The 22,898-nt window shown below is 36.9% G+C and overlaps 1 protein-coding gene across 2 annotated transcripts; it reads left to right on the top strand.

The window, feature by feature from the left end:
• Positions 1–14,682: 14,682 nt before the first annotated feature.
• Positions 14,683–22,535, top strand: LOC121982181. Of its 2 annotated transcripts, XR_006112027.1 has the most exons (3): positions 14,683–16,036; positions 19,621–19,696; positions 19,794–19,988. XR_006112027.1 is itself a non-coding variant. In XM_042535128.1 (2 exons), exon 1 carries the CDS (start codon positions 14,737–14,739, stop codon positions 16,021–16,023), a length of 1,287 nt encoding a protein of 428 aa, XP_042391062.1. In that variant the 5' UTR covers positions 14,684–14,736; the 3' UTR covers positions 16,024–16,036; positions 22,044–22,535. The 2 variants fall into 2 exon arrangements, 1 of the variants encoding a protein (XP_042391062.1); XM_042535128.1 differs by lacking the exons at positions 19,621–19,696; positions 19,794–19,988 and adding an exon at positions 22,044–22,535 and having other exon boundaries at positions 14,684–16,036.
• The last annotated feature ends 363 nt before the right edge of the window (positions 22,536–22,898 follow it).

The following is a 22,898-nucleotide window of genomic DNA, read 5'->3' as shown; positions in this document are numbered from 1 at the left end:
GGAAGTCCTAACTGTGGTTAGGCAAGAGGAAAATTTAAGTGGGTCAAATAGGATCACACTTAGAGATTGGAAGTTTAATGGAAAGTTGGTAAAGTCCAAATAGGTCAAAGGTTGACCGGATACTTGGTGGAAAAGTTTCAATAGGTCACAACTGACCGAATGTTGGGCAAGAGAACCCTAAACTTAAATTAAGTAAGTTATAGTTGGGCAATCGATTAAGCCCTAAGCTAATCGATTAGGAGGCCATCTTGCGAGAATATAGAAAATGTCAGAATCGATTGGTCAATTTATTGGGTTGAGTCTAATCGATTAGGTTAATCGATTATGGTCAATCAATTAGGATGGATTCCTAATCGATTGGGAGCTTTGCAAAAAGAAATCACGAAAACAAGGGCTAAATCGATTAACCCAATCGATTCAACCATTACTAATCAATTGGGTCAATCGATTATGCAATATTTTGTCGCAAAAAGGAAGAATCGATTGAGGCAATCGATTAAGTCTTAATCGATTAAGGTCTTTTCGTGAGTGAATAGAGAGATACAGAATTGATGGGTAATCGAGAGATACAGAATTGATTGGGTAATTAATTAAGGTTCTATGAATAGATTGGAATGACTTGTCAATCAATTAAGGTTTGAAAAAAAGTCGTTCTGTAGGTTGAACAGACATATCCTACGTGTCAATCGATTAGGAGTGAGCCTAATCGATTAATTGGGAGGTGTCAAAGAATCCTAGAAAAGGATTTTTGTGGACATTTCGAATCAGACCTCTCTCGTACACTCTCCACTAGTTCTCAAGTCCTTGGAAAACAAATGTTGTTATACTTTTCAACGATCAGGAGGTATCTACAAGCTACAAAAAATTAAGCAAGGTATTTATTGTATTGTGTATTCATTTACCTATTGTGAGCTTGTATGAGATTTCTTCACCTCTGAATTATTTTCGAGGAATATTTTTCATAGTGGAGTGTGCGTACTGTGTGAACCCTTGGATTAATCACTTTAAGTATATGGATACCAAATTAATCCTAATGTTAGTGATTACTTAAAGATATTCATTGAAAATTATCATCTATGAAATGATTAGAGTTAATCACCTCCTCTAGCTCCTGAAGTATTCTATCAAGTGGTATCAAAATCAGATTATTCTTCATTAAGTTAATCATCGAGAGAGTAATTATTTAAAGGAAGCAGATGATATTAAAACTTGAAATCCTAATTCCAATTGTAAACAATTAATCGTCAAGTAGCTTATCTTCACCTGAATTTTCACTACGGATTTAGAAATAACGATGCTTTTTAATTTCAAAGTTTTAAATAAAAAAATAACAAGGAAACCCTTGACTGACCCCCTTAAATTTTTAATTTTATAATCTTGCCCTTGTGCATTCAATGTCTCAAACTGTTCGTGTTGCCACGATGCATCAAAAAATTGAATTTTATTATCAAGATGCATGAACTCTACTCACAATGTCTCCTCAAGATGACGATGTGATGATTAAAATATGGGATATTATTATATGAGGTTTTGAGGTTGAAATTTGACGTGATCGAGTATAATCCCTTATGTCTTGACCATTTACACTAATGGCTAGTAGTCATCCGTGATTTATCTTCTCTGTGTTGACCTAGAAACAGATTGACGGAGACACTGGGGACGAGCGAATCACCTTTTATCACATGAACTCTACTCACAATGAGAAAAGTATTATATCCCTCGGATATGGTGCGTCCGTAAAATGTCAGTAGACTCTTGAGTATTCACTAGGGTTGATCCTAGATTTTAAAGGATAAAGTTTTTATATTTATATAAAAATAATAACAAAATTAATATGATAAAAATAAATTTATCAACAGGATGTCAGAACATATGCATTAAATTTATATTTAATAATTTTAAATTTTAGAGAGATAGAAATAGAAAAATATAGATGAAGAGGAAGAAAATATCTTCTTTTTTTTTACACTTTTACAATTAAAAATCCATGCTTTTTGATTTATAATTAAATCGTTTAAATTTTTTTAACACGGAATTAGTATATATATATATATATATATTAGAAAAAAAAAGTGAACCCCATCTTTTTAATTTAATTTTCTTTTTTTTTTTTATGAACACGTTTTATTAGTATCTACTTAAAAATATTAAAAAAAATTTTAAAAAAAAAACCTTGCTGAGGTGGGGCCTGCACATCGTCCCACTTTAAACCCCAAAAAAATGAGTTACATCTTAGTTAAACTTGGATATGGTCCACGTAATTTCTGAATGAAGATAAAGGTCTTAATCTTAATATAAATTCAAATATAAAATATAAATTGTTTAAAAAATATCTTAACCATCCCAAAATCGGTTCTAATATTTATGGCTCAAATCTCAATTATAGCACATTTAAAAAAATATATACATAAAAATAAAAAAAAAAATGAACTCCACCATAATTTTTTTAATAACGGGTTTGTTAATATTTACTTTAAATAATATTAAAAAATTTTAAAAATTGGGCCCCACCAGAGGTGGGGCCTGTGCGTCGACCCCATCTTAATCATCCCAAGACCGATTCTCATATTTACGATTCAAATCTCAACTCTATATATATTGTAAGATATTTTCTTCTAATAAAATGAAAATTTTGAAACGTTAATTGTTTAATTATTGAAGGTGATTTGCACTTTCAAATTTACCTAATCACACATCCTGTATGCTGTTGGTCGTCTAGATTTATAGTTAAGTCTACATGATTGAAGTCTTAATAGGTGACCCTCACTTGAACCTATCTGTAACAATTAATACACTTTCTATTTAAGAAAGAAAAAAATAAATTAAGTAACATATGTAATAATTGGCAGTCTTTTTATGTCAAGCGAATTTATATATCTCTGTTATAATAATAATAATAATAATAATAATAATAATATCTATTTTAAATTTAAGTCCTGATAATTTTATTTTTAAACTCAATTAAAAAAATCTTATACTAAAAAAATATTTTTTTACTCCGAATCTTTCCGTAAGTATCTGATCATCCTAACTTATTTTGTACCTCTCCTCAATTTCGTTTAAAGTTATCCCACATGACATACCATTTATTGTGTAAAAAAAATGATATATATCTTTATAATGATCACTTTAGACATAAGTATTCATAATTTTATTTTTAAGTTCTACCAAGTGATCTCATATATGAATAGAAATATCTTTTTTTAACCCATGATCTTTTATATATATATATATATATATATATATATATATATATATATATATATATATATATATATATATTAACATTTATCTTAGTGCGACGGTCAAAAAAGATAAATATATAGTGACATCAATATGATATATTGCGCGACGTATACAATCGTGCATTGTAACGTCCGCAACATATTAGAACTCTCTTTTATATATATATATATATAATTCAACCTTTCAATGATAAAGGTCAAAAACGCGCGCGCACACAAAAAAAAAAAAAAGTGTAAAATTAGAAGACAAAATTGAGAAGCTTATTGGAAAAAAAGACAAATAGATAAAAAAAATCTTTTCAAATGTAGTAATCTATGGGAAAATATATATTACTTATATACTATAGGACAAAAATTGCAGCTCTTTCTTTTTTTTTTTTAAAAAAAATATTAAAATAGATTGTTATTATATATATAAATAATAAAACGTCCCAAATTTTATATATCATCGAATAAGTGTCATTTTTTAAAAAACAAAAATCAAAAGATACTAATTTTATCTCAAAAATATCTTTTATTTCAGCCACGTTATAACAGCCACATATAAGTTACCATATTTAGTGTTTGATTAAATATGAGATTGATGATTTTTCATGTTATAACATCTACTGAGTATATGTTATAGTTAAATCATAGATTCTAAAATTTTAAATCCTTAATTTTAAACTATGAACACTGTTATATCAAAATATTCTTCTCTTTACTCACCTTAACTATAATGATTTAAAATTCATCAAAATCATTTTAAAAATAATTTTAGAAACTACTATGGAGCTACTACGATACTATATAACAATATTATATTAAGTGTTACATGTTGTAGCAATTACATAATAACTTCTATATGTCGTAACCCTAGTCGTAATTGTTATAATATTACTTGAAATAATGAACAACATTATTATTGGTGTAATCGTCCTCAGATTAAGGTTAACCAGTTTAACTTGTTAGGACACTTAGCGAGGGGGGGGGGGGTGAATAGCTTCTTATACTTCGTTGATGATTTGTTGCATCATAAACTTATTGTTATAATATTACTTGAAATAATGAACAACATTATTGTTTGTGTAATCGTTCTCAGGTTAAGGTTGACCAATTTGACTTGTTAGGGTACTAAGCGAGCAAGAGCAAAGGAAGGGGTGAATAACTTCTTATACTTCATTCATGATTTGTTGCATCAGAAATTTAAAGCAATCACTAACACCTTCGTTTTACTTGGTATTCATCTCTTTGAGATTGTTAATCCAATGATTCACTCTTCTCACTCATAGAGACACTATGAAAATCTCATTCTCGGAGGCAGAGAAGGCTCGTACAAGCTCAAATATAAGAAATACAAATAAGAAACACAAATTAGGTTACAAAGAAATAAAAAATGACTTTACAATATGAACCTTACTTTGTTTGCTCTTTTCTTGCTTTGGATTGCCTTTTGGTGGTGGAAACTTCTCCAAACACTCAAGAATCGACAGGCAAAAACATGCGAGAGAATTGCTTCGAAATGTTGATGAAAACCCTTTTCTAGGGTTCTTCGATGCATCCCAATTGATTTGACTCACTCCTAATCGATTGTCAAGGATCAAACAATTCAACCTGTAGAACGACTCTTTTTAAACTCTTAATCGATTGATGAACCATCCCAATTGATTCAGAAGGCCTTAATTGATTGCCCCAATTGATGAACCATCCCAATTAATTCAGAAGGCCTTAATTGATTGCCCCAATTGATTCCTAAGCTTCTGTTTCTTCATACCATTGGCCAATCCATTGTCTTGGGCTGAATTGATTGACCAATTGATTCCCCTGTAGGTCTTAATGCAGCCGGCTATAGGGAGGTGAATAGCCTATGATTAGAGTTAGATAAAAAATATCTCTTGCCTTTGTTTAGTAAGGATGCATAAGTTAATTAATAAAAAATAATTAACATAAAATAACAACTTAAAATAGTAGATAAAAGGTAAAATTTTACATGGTTACAACCTAGGTGGTTGTTAATCCAAGACGTTGAAAAGCTTGCTAAAAGAATTCTTTTGTTGAAGGTAGAGAAGCCTTTTACACTCATTGACAGCTCAAAAATAACTAGAAAAGTTAATACTGAAGTTGTTGATTAATTCCTAGCTCTAAGGGCTTTTTTTATAGCTCTTGGAAAATCTTATCTGTGGGTGGAAAGCGCCTTCAAGAGGGTTCAAGACGCCTTCAAGTAGAAAATTTTATCCATCGAAGATAAGATTTTATCTTAGCTAACGGCTAGGGAAGGCCCCTTCAAGTGCTGGAAGGTGCAATCGACACTGTTCATGGAAGGCGCCTTCCAAGGCATTGCAGGCGCCTTCCCTAAGGTAGACCAGCTCCTTAGTTGATATTCCTTCTCTTCGAGCAGACTTCTGTTCTGACTTTTCATCCATCAGAAGCGTCGCACGTGTCCTCGTTCCACCGACGTACTCTTTCGCAGTTTCTCATCCCTCGGATGCACTGAGTCTGTTAACTCGTTTTCCATGCCATCCTTCTCGTTTGCCATGTCTTCCGCTCAACTTTTTACATTCCTAAATCTCTGCACACTCAGACGCAAGATATCAAATAACGTAGAACCTAACTTGACTTGGTTGATCATATCAAAACCATCCCGGGATATTAACAATCGAGGTCGGATCCTCTAGTCCGCATGTTGTAGATTAGAGAATGGTCCACTTACATGCATTAGTGGGATTGATGGCCCCCATCTATTTTACAGGTGGGGGCCATCAATCCCCACCAATGCATGCAAAGGGACCATCTTTTGGTCCGCAAAAATAGACTAGAGGATCTCCTCCGCTAATAATCTTTCCCTTTTTGAGGTGATCAATCCAAGTTAAGTTAGAGTTAAAAAATAGTAATATAATTGTTAAAATAATTGCATGAAATAAATATGCAATATTAAAACAATTAATATGCAAAAAATGCCTAGATTTAATCTAATATTTTTCCCATTTGATGATATTAAAAATAGGTATAAAAATTCTAAGGGTAACATAAATCATGACTAACATTTAGAAAAATTTTGAAAGTTATATTTCAAAAATCTAAATTTTCATGATTTATAAACCAGTTTTGGAACAAATAATTTTAAAATTATTTTTAATTATTAAATATTTTTATGACGATTAATCAGACATATCCAAAATAGTGATAAAATGTTCACGAATAAAAGAAATTAACATAAATAATAATAAATTATTTTCTATGGGAAAATGTATTTTAAAAAAATACTTAACAAATAAATTTTGAGCTAAATTTTTTTTTACATCTTTTTCTCAATATGTAAAATAGAAGTTACATCTTTAGAAAAATTAAATTTTTAAAGATGGACTTTTTGAGAATTTTTAATATTAAAAATTAATATTTTTGTAAAAAGTTCATAGGAAATTATATAATAGTTAAAATATTTTAAAAATATTTTATTTGATAGAGAACATGATATTTTATCTCAAAAAAATCAAAAATTACTCTGGGAAATAATTTTAAATTTAAAGATATGATTTTCGTTAAAAAATTTATAAAAATTAATATACTGATCAAAAATTTTCCTATAGATAAGTAATGAAATCTTTTTTCTCAGGAAAATCAAGATCTAATTAATTTCGAATAGGAAGGTTACGAAACAAAAAATAATTTTAAACATGCAATGAAAATATTAACTCAAATAAAAATTAGAATATGTATAAAGATTTTAATCTAAGCATGATTTTGAAACTCAATATAGTTTCCTTCCTACTAGATTAATTAGATACTTTCTAGAATAAATTTCTGTGATAATTTTCTATTTTGATCCTTATGATATATAAAATATCAATTTAGCCCTTGATAACTTCTTAAATTTGAAGTAGCAAAATTTGAATATGCAGAATTCTTTAAATTTTCTATTTATTCTTTAAATTTTTTATTTTAAATTTTCATCTTGTTGAAATCTTCTAATCGACAAGATTTTACTAAAGTTCCATTTAGTTCTATGTTTTCCTTTAATAATTTTTTATTTTCATTTTCTAATTAACAAGAATTCTTAGACAGCATTTTAATAAACTTTTATAACTTGTCAGGAAGTAGAGATCTTACCTTACTTATCTTACCGATCTCGTTATCTGATGCTCCTCCTATAGTGACGTTACTCCCCCTTCATCAATGCTCTCGATGCTCATTTGGATGAGCTTGATTCATCATCTTCTTGATGACTTGCCATCAGCGCAAGTCCAACATAGACTTCAATCTCCGACTTTGATGATAACGTTTTGTCCCACATCACATTTAGGTTTTTGTGTTTCTTCTAGGTTGGTCTTTTGTCCTTGTCCTTGTTCTTTAGTTTTGGGCAATTATCTTTGATGTGCTCTTTTTCATTGTAGTGAGAGCATCTCACTTTCCTTTTTCTTCTTTTCTTGGTCTACACTTCATTAAATTTATTAGATCTAAAAAATTTCTTAAATTTTCTTACCATAAATGTTGTTTCATCATTGTCGAGGGATGTTTCAAAATCTGATTCGTCCATTTTTGCTTTTAAGACAATGTTCTAATTCGTCTCCTTCTTTAGTTTTGCATATCTAGATTCATGAATTTTAAAGGTAGAAAATAATTCTTCTAGATTACTTACCTCTAAATCCCTAGAGATGTAGTATGTATCTATTAAGGTTGACTATTCTGGTGTTCTTGTAAAAGCGCTAAGTGCATACCTTAGTGAATCTGGATTAGTTATCTTTTTTTTGGGATTCGTGAGTTTGATGATTAGCTCCTTTAGCTTGGTGTGCAGTTGAGGGACCGTTTTGTTGGACCCGTGGTTGTTTTGATGTGATCGACCAAGTTAGTTAGGTCCTGTTTGTTTTTGATCCCTGTGTCTAAGTGTGCAGGAGCTTAGGAACGCAGGAAGTCGAGCAGAAGACGCAGTTAGCGAGAAGGACGACACGGGAAGGGAGCTGACGGGCTCGGTGCGTCCAAAGGACGAGAGAGCTGTGGAAGAGTACACCGGTGGGCGAGAAGAACATACGCGACGTCCGAGGGACGTAAAGCCGGGACGGAAGACTGCTCGAGGAAAAGGCCGGGAATTGGGTTCGGATGAGCCCTATTCCGATTGCCCACAATCACCCAAGTTATCGGAGCATTGGAAGTCAAAAGAAAGTGTAAAGGAGTTGGAACACTAGCTGGAGGCGCCTGTGCTGCCCTCAACCTTGGAGGTGCCTCCAACAAGTGTTGAAGGCGCCTTCAACAATGGAGGCGCCTTCAACACTGCTTGAGGCGCCTCCAAGCTGTTCAACTCGACCGTTTGAGCACGGATAGAGTTTTATCCGCTTGACTTGGTTGGAGCTTGGACCTTTGCTAGAGGCGCCTTGGACCTTCGAGATAGGATTTTCAAGAGCTATTTAAAGGCCCCTGGAGCTAGGAAATAATTTTTCAATCAAGCATTCAATTCCTAGCAACTTGTGAACTCTTTTAGTGTGTAAAAAGGTTTCTCCGCCTATAGTAAGGAGACATTCTAGCGAAGCTGTTCAATCGTCTTGGATTAATAACCGTCTTGGTTGTAACCAAGTTAATTTCTTGTCTCTTATTTTAATTCTGCCTTTTACTTTAATTGTTTCTATAATTTTAAGAGTTGAAAGTCCGAGGAGGGTATACTTTTATTTTGCAGGCAATTCACCCCCCTCTTGTCGGCCCCCGCTGCACCAACACGTTTCACCTTCCTTCAATCGGAAATTTGTTAGTGGTTTTGAAATAGATCTCTTCTTACAAGCTTGGCTTCGGAGGATTCTTCGTGAAGCTCTAGGAATTTTTTTCTCGAGATCTTTTGCAGATTTGTAGACTCCGATCCTATTGATCTCTTGTGGTGGCAGCGTACTTAGCAGATGAAATTCTACTTTTCGTTGGCCACAAATTTAGCTTGTTCCTTCTTTGCCCCATTTTCTTCTTTCTTTAGATCGCCATTGTTGTTGGTAGATACTACAAAACTATTTTTTAAGATTAGAAAAATATCAAAATCCGTTTTTAAGTATATCTCCATTTTCTTCTTCTAGTGGGTGAAGTCTCCCTTGAGCTTAAGAGGATGGATACTTGTTTCGACCATCGTCTTCTGTGCTTCGGTCGACAGTTAGTCCTTCTGAAGTGGTTGGACTCTGATACCAATTGTAGATCCCGTTGCAGTCGACTAGAGGGAGGTGAATAGCCGATGATCAGAGTTAGACAAAAAATATCTCTTGCTTTTGTTTTGTAAGGATGCACAAGTTAATTAATCAAAAATAATTAACATAAAATAACAACTTAAAAGAGTAGGTAAAAGGTCAGAATTTTACTTAGTTATAAACTATATGGTTGTTCATCCAAGGCGTTGAAAAACTCACTTAAAGAAATCATTCTTTGATGGTAGAGAAGCCTTTTACACATGTTGACATCTCAGAAATGACTAGAAAAGTTAATACTAAGTTGTTAATTAATTTCTATTTCTAGGGGCCTTTTTATAGTTCCTAGAAAATCCTATCCATGGGTGGAAAATGCCTTCAAGAGGTTCAAGGCACCTTCAAGTGGAAAACTTTATCCGCCGAAGATAAGATTTTATCTTCGGCTAATGGCTAGGGAAGGTACCTTCAAGTGCTGGAAGACACTTTTGATACTATTCATGGAAGGCGTTGTTGGATCGAAAAGACATTGGTGTGGAGGAGGTGAATAACATTCTTTGTTTTTTTTTATAAAATCAAGAATACACAATAGAAGAAAAACACGAGAGTATAAATGCTAACACAAGTAATTTTTTACTTGGTTCAGAGTCTTTTGACGACTCCTACTCCAATGCTCATACTCATTAAGTACTTTCGTTGGGCAATCACTAGCAGTTCGAAAATGAGTTACAAAGATTTGAGTACAAGAATTGAAATGTAAATGTTACCGACAAACATAAAGGAAATTTGAAGAAGTCTTTATTTTTCGAACTTCGGAGCAACCTTTTGGTGTTGTCGGAGCCTTTTTGGAGCAGTGTGCGAATATGAAAGTTGTAGCAGATGATTATGTGAAGCTGCTAGTCGAAGGTCTTTATATAGGTCTATTCCGGGCACTTGGAACCTCACCGGGCGCCTGGACTGTTACTGACATGACTATCCCTCGTCAAAACTTGATCAGTCAAATTTATTCGCCTTCGGGCGCCCGGACCCCCTCTAGGTGCTTGGACCATTGATGTAGGTTCGGCCAGTCGTCGCGCTCTAACTCAGTTTCTGGATAAATTTTCTGGTTCGGGTGCCTGGACTAGCTCCGGTCGCTTGGATCGCCCGGGTGCCTGGCCACCCTCCTGGTGTTGCTGGTCTGGGCGCCCAAATCAACTTTGGGCCCTCGACGTAGCTGGTCAACATGGGGAGCCCGAACCACTCTTTTTCAGCGTTCTCTGAACTTTGGCCGGTTGTCAAGTCCCGCGGACCTAACCGAACTTCTTGCCAGATATCGGGTCCTACGGATCTATCTGGACTTCGCACCAACTATTGAGGCCACGAACCTAGCTAAATTTCGGCTTGATGTCAGGTCTTATAGCTCTGTCAGCTCTTGCACACTTGGTAAAATAATTAGCACATAAATACTCTAACTTTAATCCACATATCATTCATCAAAATCTGAGTTAGATCATTAGTGTAAATTATACCAACATGCGTTTTCCAAGCCATTGAAGGCGTCTTCCCTGAGGCAGACCAACTCCTTAGCTAATCTTCCTTCTCCTCGAACAGGCTTCAGCTCCAGCTTCTAGTCCCTCAGAAGTATTGCGTGCGTCTTCGTTCTATAGGTGTACTCTTCCGTAACTTCTTGTCCCCTTGATGCACCGAACCCATTGACTCGTTTCCTGTGCCATCATTCTCATTTCTGCATCTTCCGCTCGATTTCTTGCGTTCCTAAGTCCCCCTGCACACTCAGACGCAAGACATCAAATAATGCAGAGCCTTACTTGACTTGGTTGATCACATCAAAACTATCTCGGGGTACTAACATCCCCAACTCTCTATTTCGTCATGACAAACATCTCTTAATTAATTAGAAACTTACCTAATCGATTAAGATGTGTTGGTGCAATATTCCCTAGGTCAAGGTTGACCTCGTTGACTGAGCTTGAATTGGGTCAAGCTCGAGTCTTGATATTTGTGTTTCAATGTTTGACAATACATGAAGACAAGACATGGAGATTGCAGGTGCAATTGTTCATGTGGTGAGATTGTGAAGGAGAGTCAAGTAGGTCAAGGTTGACTGGATACTTGACTGGAAAATCCTGGTGAGTGAAGCCAGGTGAAAGTCCTAACTGGGAGGTTAGGCAGAAGGAAAATCCTAGTGAGTGAAGCTAGGTGAAAGTTCCGGTGAGTGAAGCCAGGCAGAAGGAAAGACCTAGTCAGTGAAGCTAGGCAGAAGGAAAATCCTGGTGAGTGAAGCCAGGTAAAAGACCTAGTGAGTGAAGCTAGGCAGTATGGAAAGTCCTGGTGAGTGAAGCCAGGCAAATAAGAAATCCTAATGGGTGAAGCTAGGCAGAAGGAAAATCCTAGTGAGTGAAGTTAGGTGAAAGTCCTGGTGAGTGAAGTCAGGCACAGGAAATCCAGATGGATCAAGTTTGATCAGACATCTGGTATTGGGAAGTCCAAGTAGGTCAAAGGGATTGACCGGATACTTGGCACGAGAAATCCAGGTGGATCAAGGTTGATCGGACACCTGGTGGAGATGAGTCCAAGTGGGTCAAGGATGACCGGGCACTTGACACGGGGAGAAAATTCCAAGTGAGTCAAAGGGATTGACCGGACACTTGGTAAGGGAGTCTTAGTAGGTCAAGGGTGTCCGAATGCTAGGCATGATGGACCAACAAGTCATGAATGACCGAATATTGGTCTAGGGGGCTTTGGACTTGATTTTAGGCGAAATCATGAGCTGGATCGATCAGCCGATCGATTGGCTCATGCCCAATCGATCAGCTGATCGATTGGGCGAGTCCCCGCGACAAGCCTCCTCCCAATCGATCAGTGGATTGATTGGGGAGAAGTGTCGCGCGAACAGAAAGCCTCCCAATCGATCAGCCGATCGATTGGGAGGTGCGATTTCACACGATAAGCCCTGGATCGATCAGATGATCGATCCAGGCAATTCCTGAGAGCACAGAGGCGCTCTGGATCGATCGACCGATCGATCCAAAGCCTCCCCGATCGATTGGGAGCAATCCAATCGATCGGGATCCGACCGTTGGCGCTGGATAAGGCCGTTGGCGTGCGATTCCTTCGCGATCATTCGCAGTGTTCACTCCCGATATACACAGCAGCTTCTCCACAGTGTTTTCCACTCTCACCGCCAGTTCTTGAAGGATCTTGGAGAGACATCCAAGTCAAGAGGCGTGCCTACAACAAGAGGAAGAAGCTAGGGTTAGGGTTTTCACTACATATCTTGTAAGATATTTCTTGTATTTCTCTTCCCTTGCTTTCTTGTTGTATTGAGAGTATTGTAGTAGGGCTTCTCCGCCTTCGGTAGTTACCGTAAAGAAGTGTTTTATTAGTGGAGAGTGCGTGAGTGTGTGGATCCTTGGACTAGTCACCTCTTCTTGAGGTGGATACCAAGTAAATCCGTTGTGTTAGCGTTGTATGTATTATTTCTTGTATTTCCGCTGCATATATGTGAAGAAACAAGCAACGAGGAGCACGAGGATTGCACCGAGCTATTTGGTCCCAACAAGATGCTCTTAATTGATTCCTCTAATTAATCTTAACACTGCCAGAATCGATTGCTTAATTAATTTCAGCACCTTCTATGCTCTCTGACAAAAGCCCCTAATCAATTAGCCCAATCGATTAGGGCATGCTTAATCGATTAGGTCAATCGATTCCTAACCTTATTCTCACATGAAAATGCCTCTTAATCGATTATGTAACTCCCCTAATTGATTAAGCTTAAGTCCAATCGATTATCCTAATTGATTGCCTAACCCTAACTGCTTGATCGAGTCTAGGGTTTCCTTGCCCAATATCCGATCAATCGTGACCTGTTGGGACTTTCCGTTGCCTAGCATCCAATCAACCTTGACCTACCAAGACTTCTTTATCAAGTGTTTGATCCTCCTTAACCTACTTGAACTTTCGATCACTAAGTACGGTCCTCCTTGACTCACTTGAATTTTCCTCTTGCCTAACCGTAGTTAGGACTTTCCTTTGCCAACATGTGATCTTCCATGACCCACTTGGACTTTTGTTTACCTAACCACGATTAGGGCTTCTATTGCCTAGCCCCACTAGAACTTTCACACTAAGTATCTGATCCTCCTTGACACACTTGGATTTTACTCTTACTAACCTTTTTGTTGGACTTCCCCTTGCCTAACCCTAGTTAGGGATTTCCCAGTCAAGTATCTGGTCCTCTATAACCTACTTGACTTTTCACTCATGTATTGTCTAAAAATCAAAACTCAAGTTTGAATCTACTCGAGTTTAGTTAAATTGGTCAACCTTGATCAAAGGATGATTATACCAATAATCTCCTAACATGACTAAGATCAAGTTGGCTTGAGTTTGAGTTTCTATATTTGACAATAAGTGAGAGAAAAGCCAAGTAGGTCAAGGGGTGACCATATACTTATTTGAGAAAGTACTAACTAAAAGTTAGGCAATGGAAAGTTCTAACTGGAGGTTAGGCGACGGTAAAGCCCTAGTTGGGAACTAGGCATTGAAAGTCCTAGTGGAGCTAGACAGTGAAGACCTAGTTAAAAACTAGGCAATGGAAATTCTAGTGGGGTTAGGAAAAGGAAAGTTTAAGGGTGCGTTTGGTTTGCACCGTTTTCATTTTCATTTTCTGGAAAACGCGCGTTTTCTAGAAAACAGAAAACGACTTTTTGTCATTCTCTGTTTTTCTAGAAAACGATAGCCAATTTTTTAGAAAACGCGTGCGGAAAACGCAAACCAAACACCGTTTTTCAGAAAACGTGCATTTTCCAGAAAATGAAAATGGAAAACACTCGTACCAAACACCCTCTAAGTGGGTCAAGGAGGATTACATGTTGACAAAGAAAAATTCTAACTATGGTTAGGCAAGAGAAAATCCTACTGAGATTAGGTAAGATAGAAGTCTACATAATAACTAGTCTTAACTTGAGTTAGGCAAAGAAAAATCCAAATGAATCAAGAAGTATTGTATATTGGTAAAGAGAAATTTTAATTATGGTTAAGGAAAATTTTTAACTGAGATTAAGTAGGATGAAAATTTACTGAATAATTAATCCTAATTAAAGATCAGGTAAAAAAAAAATTTAAATAAATAAAGGAGAACCGCACTACGTCTACTGGCTTTATTACAAACTGCCCTACGTCTTATGATTTGGAAATTTTCTAAATTTGTATGCGACGTTTGGAATTTGGATGGATAAATTCCCGGGTGTGCGGCCTAACGGAGCCCTTAATTGTTATAGGCCCTATTGATTTATTTCATTTTATTTTATGATTTTACTTTTCCAATCCCTTTCTTCCTTCCTCTGCTCCGAGTCCACACACAGATGGAAGCGGCATCGAAATGGATGACGACGCCGATGATACCATCGCTTCTCCGTTCCCTCCCGTTTTCCAACAACTACTCCGCAACTAGATCGTTCTCCTCCTCCTCCTCCTCCTCCTTTTTCTCCACCAGAAGCCATCGGCAGAATCAACCACTGCTTGTCTCTGCTTCCTGCACAACTCCACCACTTCCCTCATCGGCCTCCACGACTTCCTTCCAAGGCATGGTGTTCGATGTTGGCTCCTCGCCTTCCTGGGACAGCTACGAGATCGGCTCCCCCGTCGTCAAACGTTACCTCGGCGACGACGAGGCGCGCTGGCTCATGTGGTACCACGGAAGAGGCGACAATGTTGACGGCGACTCCATCGGCATCGCAGTGTCCGAGGACGGCATTGAATGGAAGAGGGCAACCGGTGCGGTCGCTTCCGGCGACGACGTTGGCCAAGTCATGCTCCCCAACTCCGACTGGTGGGCGTTTGACACGGCCGGCGTCAGGCCCTCGGACGTCCTCATCATGTCCAGCGAGAAGATCACGACTCCGGGCGCCGTCTACTGGCTTTATTACACCGGATTTAGCCAGGAGAAACTGGAGATCGCTAGTGAGGGAGCGGCATCTCGTTCTCTCCCTCGGTCCGTGTCTCTTCCTGGCCTCGCCATCAGCCAAGATGGCCGCTACTGGGCGAGGATCGAAGGCGAGCACCACAGCGGCGCCCTCTTTGAGATTGGTTCCGCAGGGGAGTGGGATTCCTCCTTCGTGGAGTCGCCAAAGCTTGTGTACCATGGCCGAGAGGATCTGAGGATGTACTACCACTCGTTCGATCAGGCGAACCGCTGTTATGCCATCGGCATTGCCAGGTCCAGGGATGGGATTAGGTGGGTGAAGCTGGGGCAGGTCCTTGGCTGCGGCCCCCTTGGAGCTTTCGACGAGGCTGGTGTGAGGAATGCCCATGTCGTGAGGAACCAGATAAATGGTTCGTACTTGATGGCCTACGAAGGTTTATCTGTCGACGGGGTATCACATATTGGCTTGGCGGTGTCTCTGGACGGATTGAAGGACTGGAGACGGTGCAATGGCAAGCCAATTCTTGAGCCTTCCACTGACGAAGATGCATGGGATAACAAAGGAGTAGGGGCGCCGTGTCTGCTCCAAATTGCAGATGGAAGGAAAGAAGAATGGAGGTTGTACTATATGGGCATCGGTAAGGGCAGAGGAACCAGGATTGGAATGGCTGTATCTGATGGCTTGGAGCACGGTGAATTCAAGAAATGGGTGGGAGCACAACTTTAAGCCAAGATCAATGGTTTGTCCTTCTACATACTTTACTTTTATTTTCAGCTATTAGAGACTAAAGTTATTAGTTTGCTTTAGCAACCAAATGACCAAATGCCTCTAGATAGATTGGAGACTAACCTTGCAACAATTTCTAAGACCCATCACCTCAACTACACACTTTGCATTTCCAAATTTGATTTCTAGAACTTGGAATCACCTCCACCATGAGGTCACGTGGTGGGATTTTCATATTCAATGGTAGAATAACACAAATACAAAACTAAGAAGAAGAAGAACAATTTAATGTAGTTTAGAGTAGCCCTATCCTACAAAAGGAATTCTGAGTTTATAATGTGAGAGCAAAAGCACAATCAAAATTGAACAAAGTACTTCCCACCCATATCTTTATCAACCCTCCACTCCTCTCTCAACACTAATGAAAAAAAACTATAGAAAATCTCAATTCTAGCATTTCCAATTCCTAGAGAGAAAAAAAACACCACTGTCTATAAATAAAATGGCATCACACAATGTTCAAACACACTCTAAATTGACTCCTAAGCTGTAGGTCATTTCATAGGTGAGAAAACTCACAACCTCCTTCTTTGTAGACAAAATCTCACCTTAAAATTGATGAAACTAATTAACCACACTCTATGTAGTATAAGTTAGGGTGTTGTTGGCGCATGGACTATTGGGCTTGTGCAACACTTGCTAATCATAATAAATTTTCATCTCAATGAGAGGCGGCTCCATTGCCCTTGATAGGTAATCCTCTGAAATGATCTACTTCAACCTACTCCACCACTACATATGTAAGTCATATGATATTTATCTTCATCTTTGCCAAGCTTATGTGTGATTAGTTTGGTCGAGGATGTTACTCAATGGAGATTCTTTGAATCTATCTACTAGCAAATAATTTATGGATATGCTTTGTCCATATGATGTTTTGACGGGCCTTGTGTCACTTGAGCCCTCTATATGTGCTACCAATTTCACATGCCCTGGGGATATCTCCATATGATACACACCCAACATATATGCTATGTAAAGCCACTTACCACGAGCAACCCTCTAAACTCTACTGGCTGCACTTCTAAATTTAAGCAGCTCAATTTGATCAAATTCAGCCTCATCTCTAAGACAAGAGTCATTTGTCGTAAGCTGTGTTATGCTAGACCATGTAACTAGAGTCTGATTGCATTGAGAACCTCCACTTCTAGTCATCTCCCAAATTCAAGGTTGTGGTTACACTTATATGAAATGCGTCAAACAACTATCCTTGTGTAAGCTGAATCCAAATATCAAGCTGTAGAAGCATTTTTTCCCTCTATAATGACATGAACAACATTTTTAGCCTTAACTATCCAAGCAATTGCTTCTGACATTACTATATGCTTTGCATCTATATCGTTGAACATTTTTTGAAGACCTAAGTCAGGATTATGATCTATGTTGTTGAGATCCTTGCTCATGAGACTTTTCCTTTCTGACCCCTTTATGTAACTAGTCACTCCCACTTGAACATGAAACAATAGCTTTATACTTTCTTTGAGTAACATATCTTATAGCTTTATTTGTCACCTTCTCTAGAGTCACCTTATCTATCCTACCAACAAGAACAGTCTCCATAAAAAGGATTAAATGAATTAAACAATAAAATAGTAGATGTTTATGCCGAAGTCACCATTTGAGATCTACTGTCTGATCTTGGTTAACTTATTTATAAAGACTTAGTATGTCTTTAGGTACTCTATCAAGTTTTCATCTCATATGTAGCTTATGTAATCTCTTTTTGAAATGGATTTAGTTAACGATACTATTTATCATGTAATCCTCCAATTTTTTCCTAACATGATGTTATCTATAGTCTGATGGTAGTGATGATTTTTGCCTCTATCAACTTTTAATCACTCTTTGATATCATGATAGTTGACCATTCTCTCTGCGAGTAGAGAACCATAGACCCACTAGATTAATAGATCTTATATTCTCAATCACCACAATGAGAAATTGTACCTCCCATTGAACCTTTGAATAAGAACCAAACCCTTTGACATTTATTGGCATTTTTATCTTCCTTATCTCTCATGTTGATTGCTTTATTTACTACCAACTCAGAATGCACTGCTAGAAACTTGAAAACTGAAGTGTTAAGCTTTGACATAACTTGTTCTAATCACAAGTGTCTCTGATATCACTTGATTACATTGTAAAATTCTTAGCAATGTTTGTTATAATTTTTCATCACAAACTACATGTATGTAGTTTCAAATTTCGATGTCTTGAAAATGAAAAATCACATCTACCACAAGGCTATATGGTTGAATCTTCAGTTGTAAAATAGCACAAACACACAAGAATGAATACAAACAATTTCATATGGTTCAACACAAAGTCTACTCCACGAGAAGTTAAATTCTATAATATGTCAGTGCAAAGGTGAAATAAAGACCAGGAAAAGTATTATTCAGACATTGTTGTACAACAGACCTCTCAATTAATGATCCTATAAAACCTTCTTCTCTCCAAGCAATATGAGTAAGATGGGTTGGCGGGGGCTGGAGGTGAGCGTATTCGCCTTTTTGCCACAATATGAGATGGTAAGTGGATGACAGATTTGGCCAATAAATGAAGGGTCGAATCCCGGGGCTGGCGGGGCATAAATCCCCGCACCTCGGCATAACTCACCCTTTTATCCATCTTACCTCATTTACTGTGGTTTATTTCCCTCATGATGGTCTTGGGGACCCGACGGGGTGTTGGGGCTAGCATTCACCTTTTGCTGAGTATGGTATTCCACAATTTCAAACATGCATTGAGGTGTCTCTTAGGTTCTTGAACATTCCATCCGTCCTCGAAGAACCTTAACCAAACTACAGAAACCCTAAAATAGGGTTCACTGCTCATTGGGCCATTTCTAGAACAAATGGACCATAATTCAGGTAGTAGGCACTAGGTGTTGCTGGTGGATGGGCTGTTGTTCCAGTGCAGGACTCACCGACCACAACAGAAGGGTCTACAGCACTCAAGTGGATAGGTGAGGCATAGATGGAAGAGGCTCTTGTTTCACCGTCTAAATTTTATTGCACGAGGCATGTGGTTGTGGAATTTTAATTGGTCATTATATTAGCTAATGATTATTTTTGTCGTTACTTATTGTTGGGAAAAATTGCTAAATTGCTGGAGATTTTTGGGGACTTAGCTGAAAGAGCGACAGATTAGACTCAGTCCCACCAAGCACTGGTGTTGCACCCTCCTGCGCACTCATGCGTGAGAGAGAGCCTCTTTCCATGCATTTATTCACATCCTCAATGCATGTGAATCAATATAAACTAACCAACATGCCTTGAAGCTCCCAATGTGAGACTAAAATCCCATTCACAATAGAGTTTCTATCCTCTTCCACCTTTTCTCCATTCACATATATTCAACACTTATTTAACAATCACCTAGATACTCCTTGATCATCTTGATTATGGCACGGGCAAAATCAGAGATTTATTTATTTTATTTTCTTCCCCGTGTTTCTTTTCAAGAAGTTTTCCATCAACTTTGTGCATACACATGATTCATTCCTATTTATTCGGGTTCATTGTATTTAATTAGGTAAATCCTATTGAAATGGTGGTAATTGCTCTCTTGTTGGCAAAGACCATTGTCTCGGTGGAGTATTTTCGTCTAGGTAAATCCAGTTCTGCACAACTGATCCATAATCATCTTCCCTCTCTACCTACGATGTCTTTTTCACATAAATTTCAATTATCAATTTTATTTTTCAGATGGTTGTTTGGAAGATAAAAGTGTCGTCAACGAGTAAGTATTGAGAGGATTGATAAAGAGATTAATGCATGCAATAAGAAACCGAATGATTTTTTTTTTTTTTTTTGTAATTGGATCTATTGAGTGGGTTTATCTTGTGAAAACCACTTGCGATTGATGGTTGAAGATTTATGTGAAGATGTTCATTATGCCAACATAGATAGCTCTACCAAAGATGATTTCATACTGACGAGTCTTGATGAATTTGGACTTTTGAAGTAAGAGAAATCCTTACATTGTTCGCTTCACAAAGTATTTGGATTCTGTTTGAATTATGGTAGTTACCGTGGTGTTGATCATCACAAACTCAAATTGTCAAGTAGGAGTTTGTTCATGTATCTAACTTATGTTCGAACACATACCTCCTAATGTTGTGGTGTTGTATGAGAGGACTGTGTAATGAGAGAAAAATGCATCGTTCTAATCCTTTTCCTTCTTTTACTTAATTTACTAGCTCTGGTTAGTCACCATATGTTAAGGCTTCAATAGTGCTTAGATGGATCTTGAGATCAGTCATAGTAGAGGAAGATAAAGGTGTAGAGAAGTTCTTACAATAATTGAGGTACCTTTTATTTAGCTTATCCGAAAAGTTCGGTAACGTTTTTTCTTTTGATAGATAAGTCAAACTTTTTAATGTGGAAAAAACTCAATACTAATAGAAAAAAAACCCAGAGGTTTGTCAAATCTTGTATAGGAAATTCTCGATGAAGAAAATGAAGTAAAGTTATAGTGTTTTTATTATTATTATTTTTTAATCATTACCACTTTTTTACACTGTCATCCAGTTAAATATGAAATTAAAAATATTATTACATTTATAGAATATAAAAAGAGTCTTGGCGCAATAGTAAAGTTATTATTTTGTGATTAAAAGATCACGAGTTTAAATTCTGTAAACAGTCTATTGTAAAAAGCAAGGTAAAATTGTATATAATGGATCTTTTCTTAGGACTTCATATAGTAGGAGTTTTGTGTATCGAGATATTTTTTTATTACATTTATAGAATAAAGAAGAGTTTTTTTTTGAATCATAAAATTTTTTAGATGTTGTCAATTAGATAAATAATGAAATCATACCTGAGGTACTTGTCATAAATCATATACTTATTATTATTTTTTTTTTTTTACAAACATGTTTTAGGCGTTGTGAATAAATGAACTCAAGTGAACATAGTCTCCACTAGTTGATTGTGAAGGAAAATATTTTAAACATCTAATTATCACACTAATTAGATGGAGTTTATAACTATAGATAATAATAATTGTAAGTACTTTAAATTAATTTTGATGTGATCAATCGAGTTAGGTTAGGTCCTGTGTTATTTTGATATCTTGTGTCTAAGTGTGCAAGAATTTAGGAATATTAAAAATAGAGCGGAAGCTGTAGCGGACGAGAAAGATGACATGAGAAGTGAGTCGACAGACAATGTATTTGAGAGATGAGAAGCTACGAAAGAGTATATCGGTGAACGAGAAGAAATGCACGCGGCGCATCTGAGGGACGAGAAGTCGGGGAGAAAGTTTGCTCGAGGAGAAGGTCGGAGTTGAGTTCGGGTAAGCTCAACTCTGGACGGCCAGAGCATCACCCAAAGAGGAGCAAAGAAGAGTTAACCAGTTTTGAAGGTTAACTGATCGAGCTATCTGGTGGAAGGAGCCCTCAAGGTGATGGAAGGCGCCCTCACGCCTTTTCATGGAAGACACCCTCAAAGTGATGGAAAATGCCCTTTAATCTGGTGGAAGACGCCCTCAAGGTGATGGAAAGCGCCCTCAATCTGGTTGGAGGTGCCCTGGACCTCTTTGGAGGCGCCTCCAGTTGCCGTTTCACGAATAAACTCTATCCTTTTGGAGGCGCCCTAGACTTTTTTAGAGGCATCTCCAAGCGACGAATACCAACGGTTACTTTATCCCAGGAGGCTATAAAAAGTCCCCTGGTGCTAGAAATAAAGCAACAACTCTTGTACTCAATTTCTAATTTTTTTTTGAGCTTTCAATGTGTATAAGAGACTACTCCACCTTCAACGAAAGAGTCGTTCTAGATGAGCTTTTCATTACCTTGAATTAATAACCACTTAGGTTGTAATTAAGTAAAATCATAGTCTTCTTACTTATAGTTTTTAAGTTGTTACTCTTTTTATGTTAATTGTTTATGCTTAATTAATTGTTCATCCTTGCTAAGCAAAAATAAGAGATTTAACTAACTTATTTTTCAGGGCTATTCATCTCCTCTAGTCCTGTCACACCTGGACCTAGCACAGAGCTAAAAAAGAAGAATACATGTGGACAAAAAAGGAGCAAATTGACTTCGTGGCAAACGACAAAGCAGAGTTTCATTTACTAAGCCTTCTTTTGCCCAAAGAAGTCAATTGGATCGGCAGTTGTGACTCAGCTAAAGAACTTTGGAAAAAGTTTCTAGAACTGCACGAAGGGACCTCAGAAGCTAAACTCACAAGACAAGACCTGCTCCAGAATCAACTCAACAACCTCTGGATGAAAAAGAAAGAGACAGTAGCTCATCTACATGCAAGACTAAAGGAGTTGATCACTGGACTAACGAACTCAGAGAAACGGTAACTGATCAGAACTCCCAAAGGTATGCATTAAATGCGTTCCCTATTAGAAATATTAGATTATGCTTGATTTCTAAATAAACATGATAACTGAATACAGAAGAATAAATCTATTGTTGCTTTCGACTATTGATATTTGTTGAACGCTTGGACACCACTTTTTTTGCTTAATGCTTTAGAACTTTTTAAACACTTTAAACCTCTATCTATAGATGGTGTTGTTATTCTTGAAAGTCGTGTATATTTAGGGATCCTAAATGTCACTATTTATAGGGACTCATTACCATCATTGAGTCAATTCTTAATATTGTGGTAAATCATGATGAAATAATCATATCATATTAAAAGATATGATTAAATAATCATACCATATTAAAAGATATAATGTTCATATTAAGGTAAGATTTTAATTAATTATGCACATTTAAATCTTATAATATATGACCTTTATTAAGATAAGATTGTGCATAAATAAAATCTTAACAAATATGTGTCACT

This window comes from Zingiber officinale, chromosome 5A (assembly GCF_018446385.1).
Source record: "Zingiber officinale cultivar Zhangliang chromosome 5A, Zo_v1.1, whole genome shotgun sequence".
Lineage (NCBI taxonomy): Eukaryota > Viridiplantae > Streptophyta > Magnoliopsida > Zingiberales > Zingiberaceae > Zingiber > Zingiber officinale.
The sequence above is the reverse complement of the archived record's forward strand: the minus strand, read 5'-3'. Positions and strand labels throughout refer to the sequence as shown.

Coding starts and splice junctions, on each gene's coding strand:
- LOC121982181 (XM_042535128.1), top strand. CDS start 14,737: ATGGAAGCGGCATCGAAATGGATGACGACGCCGATGATACCATCGCTT.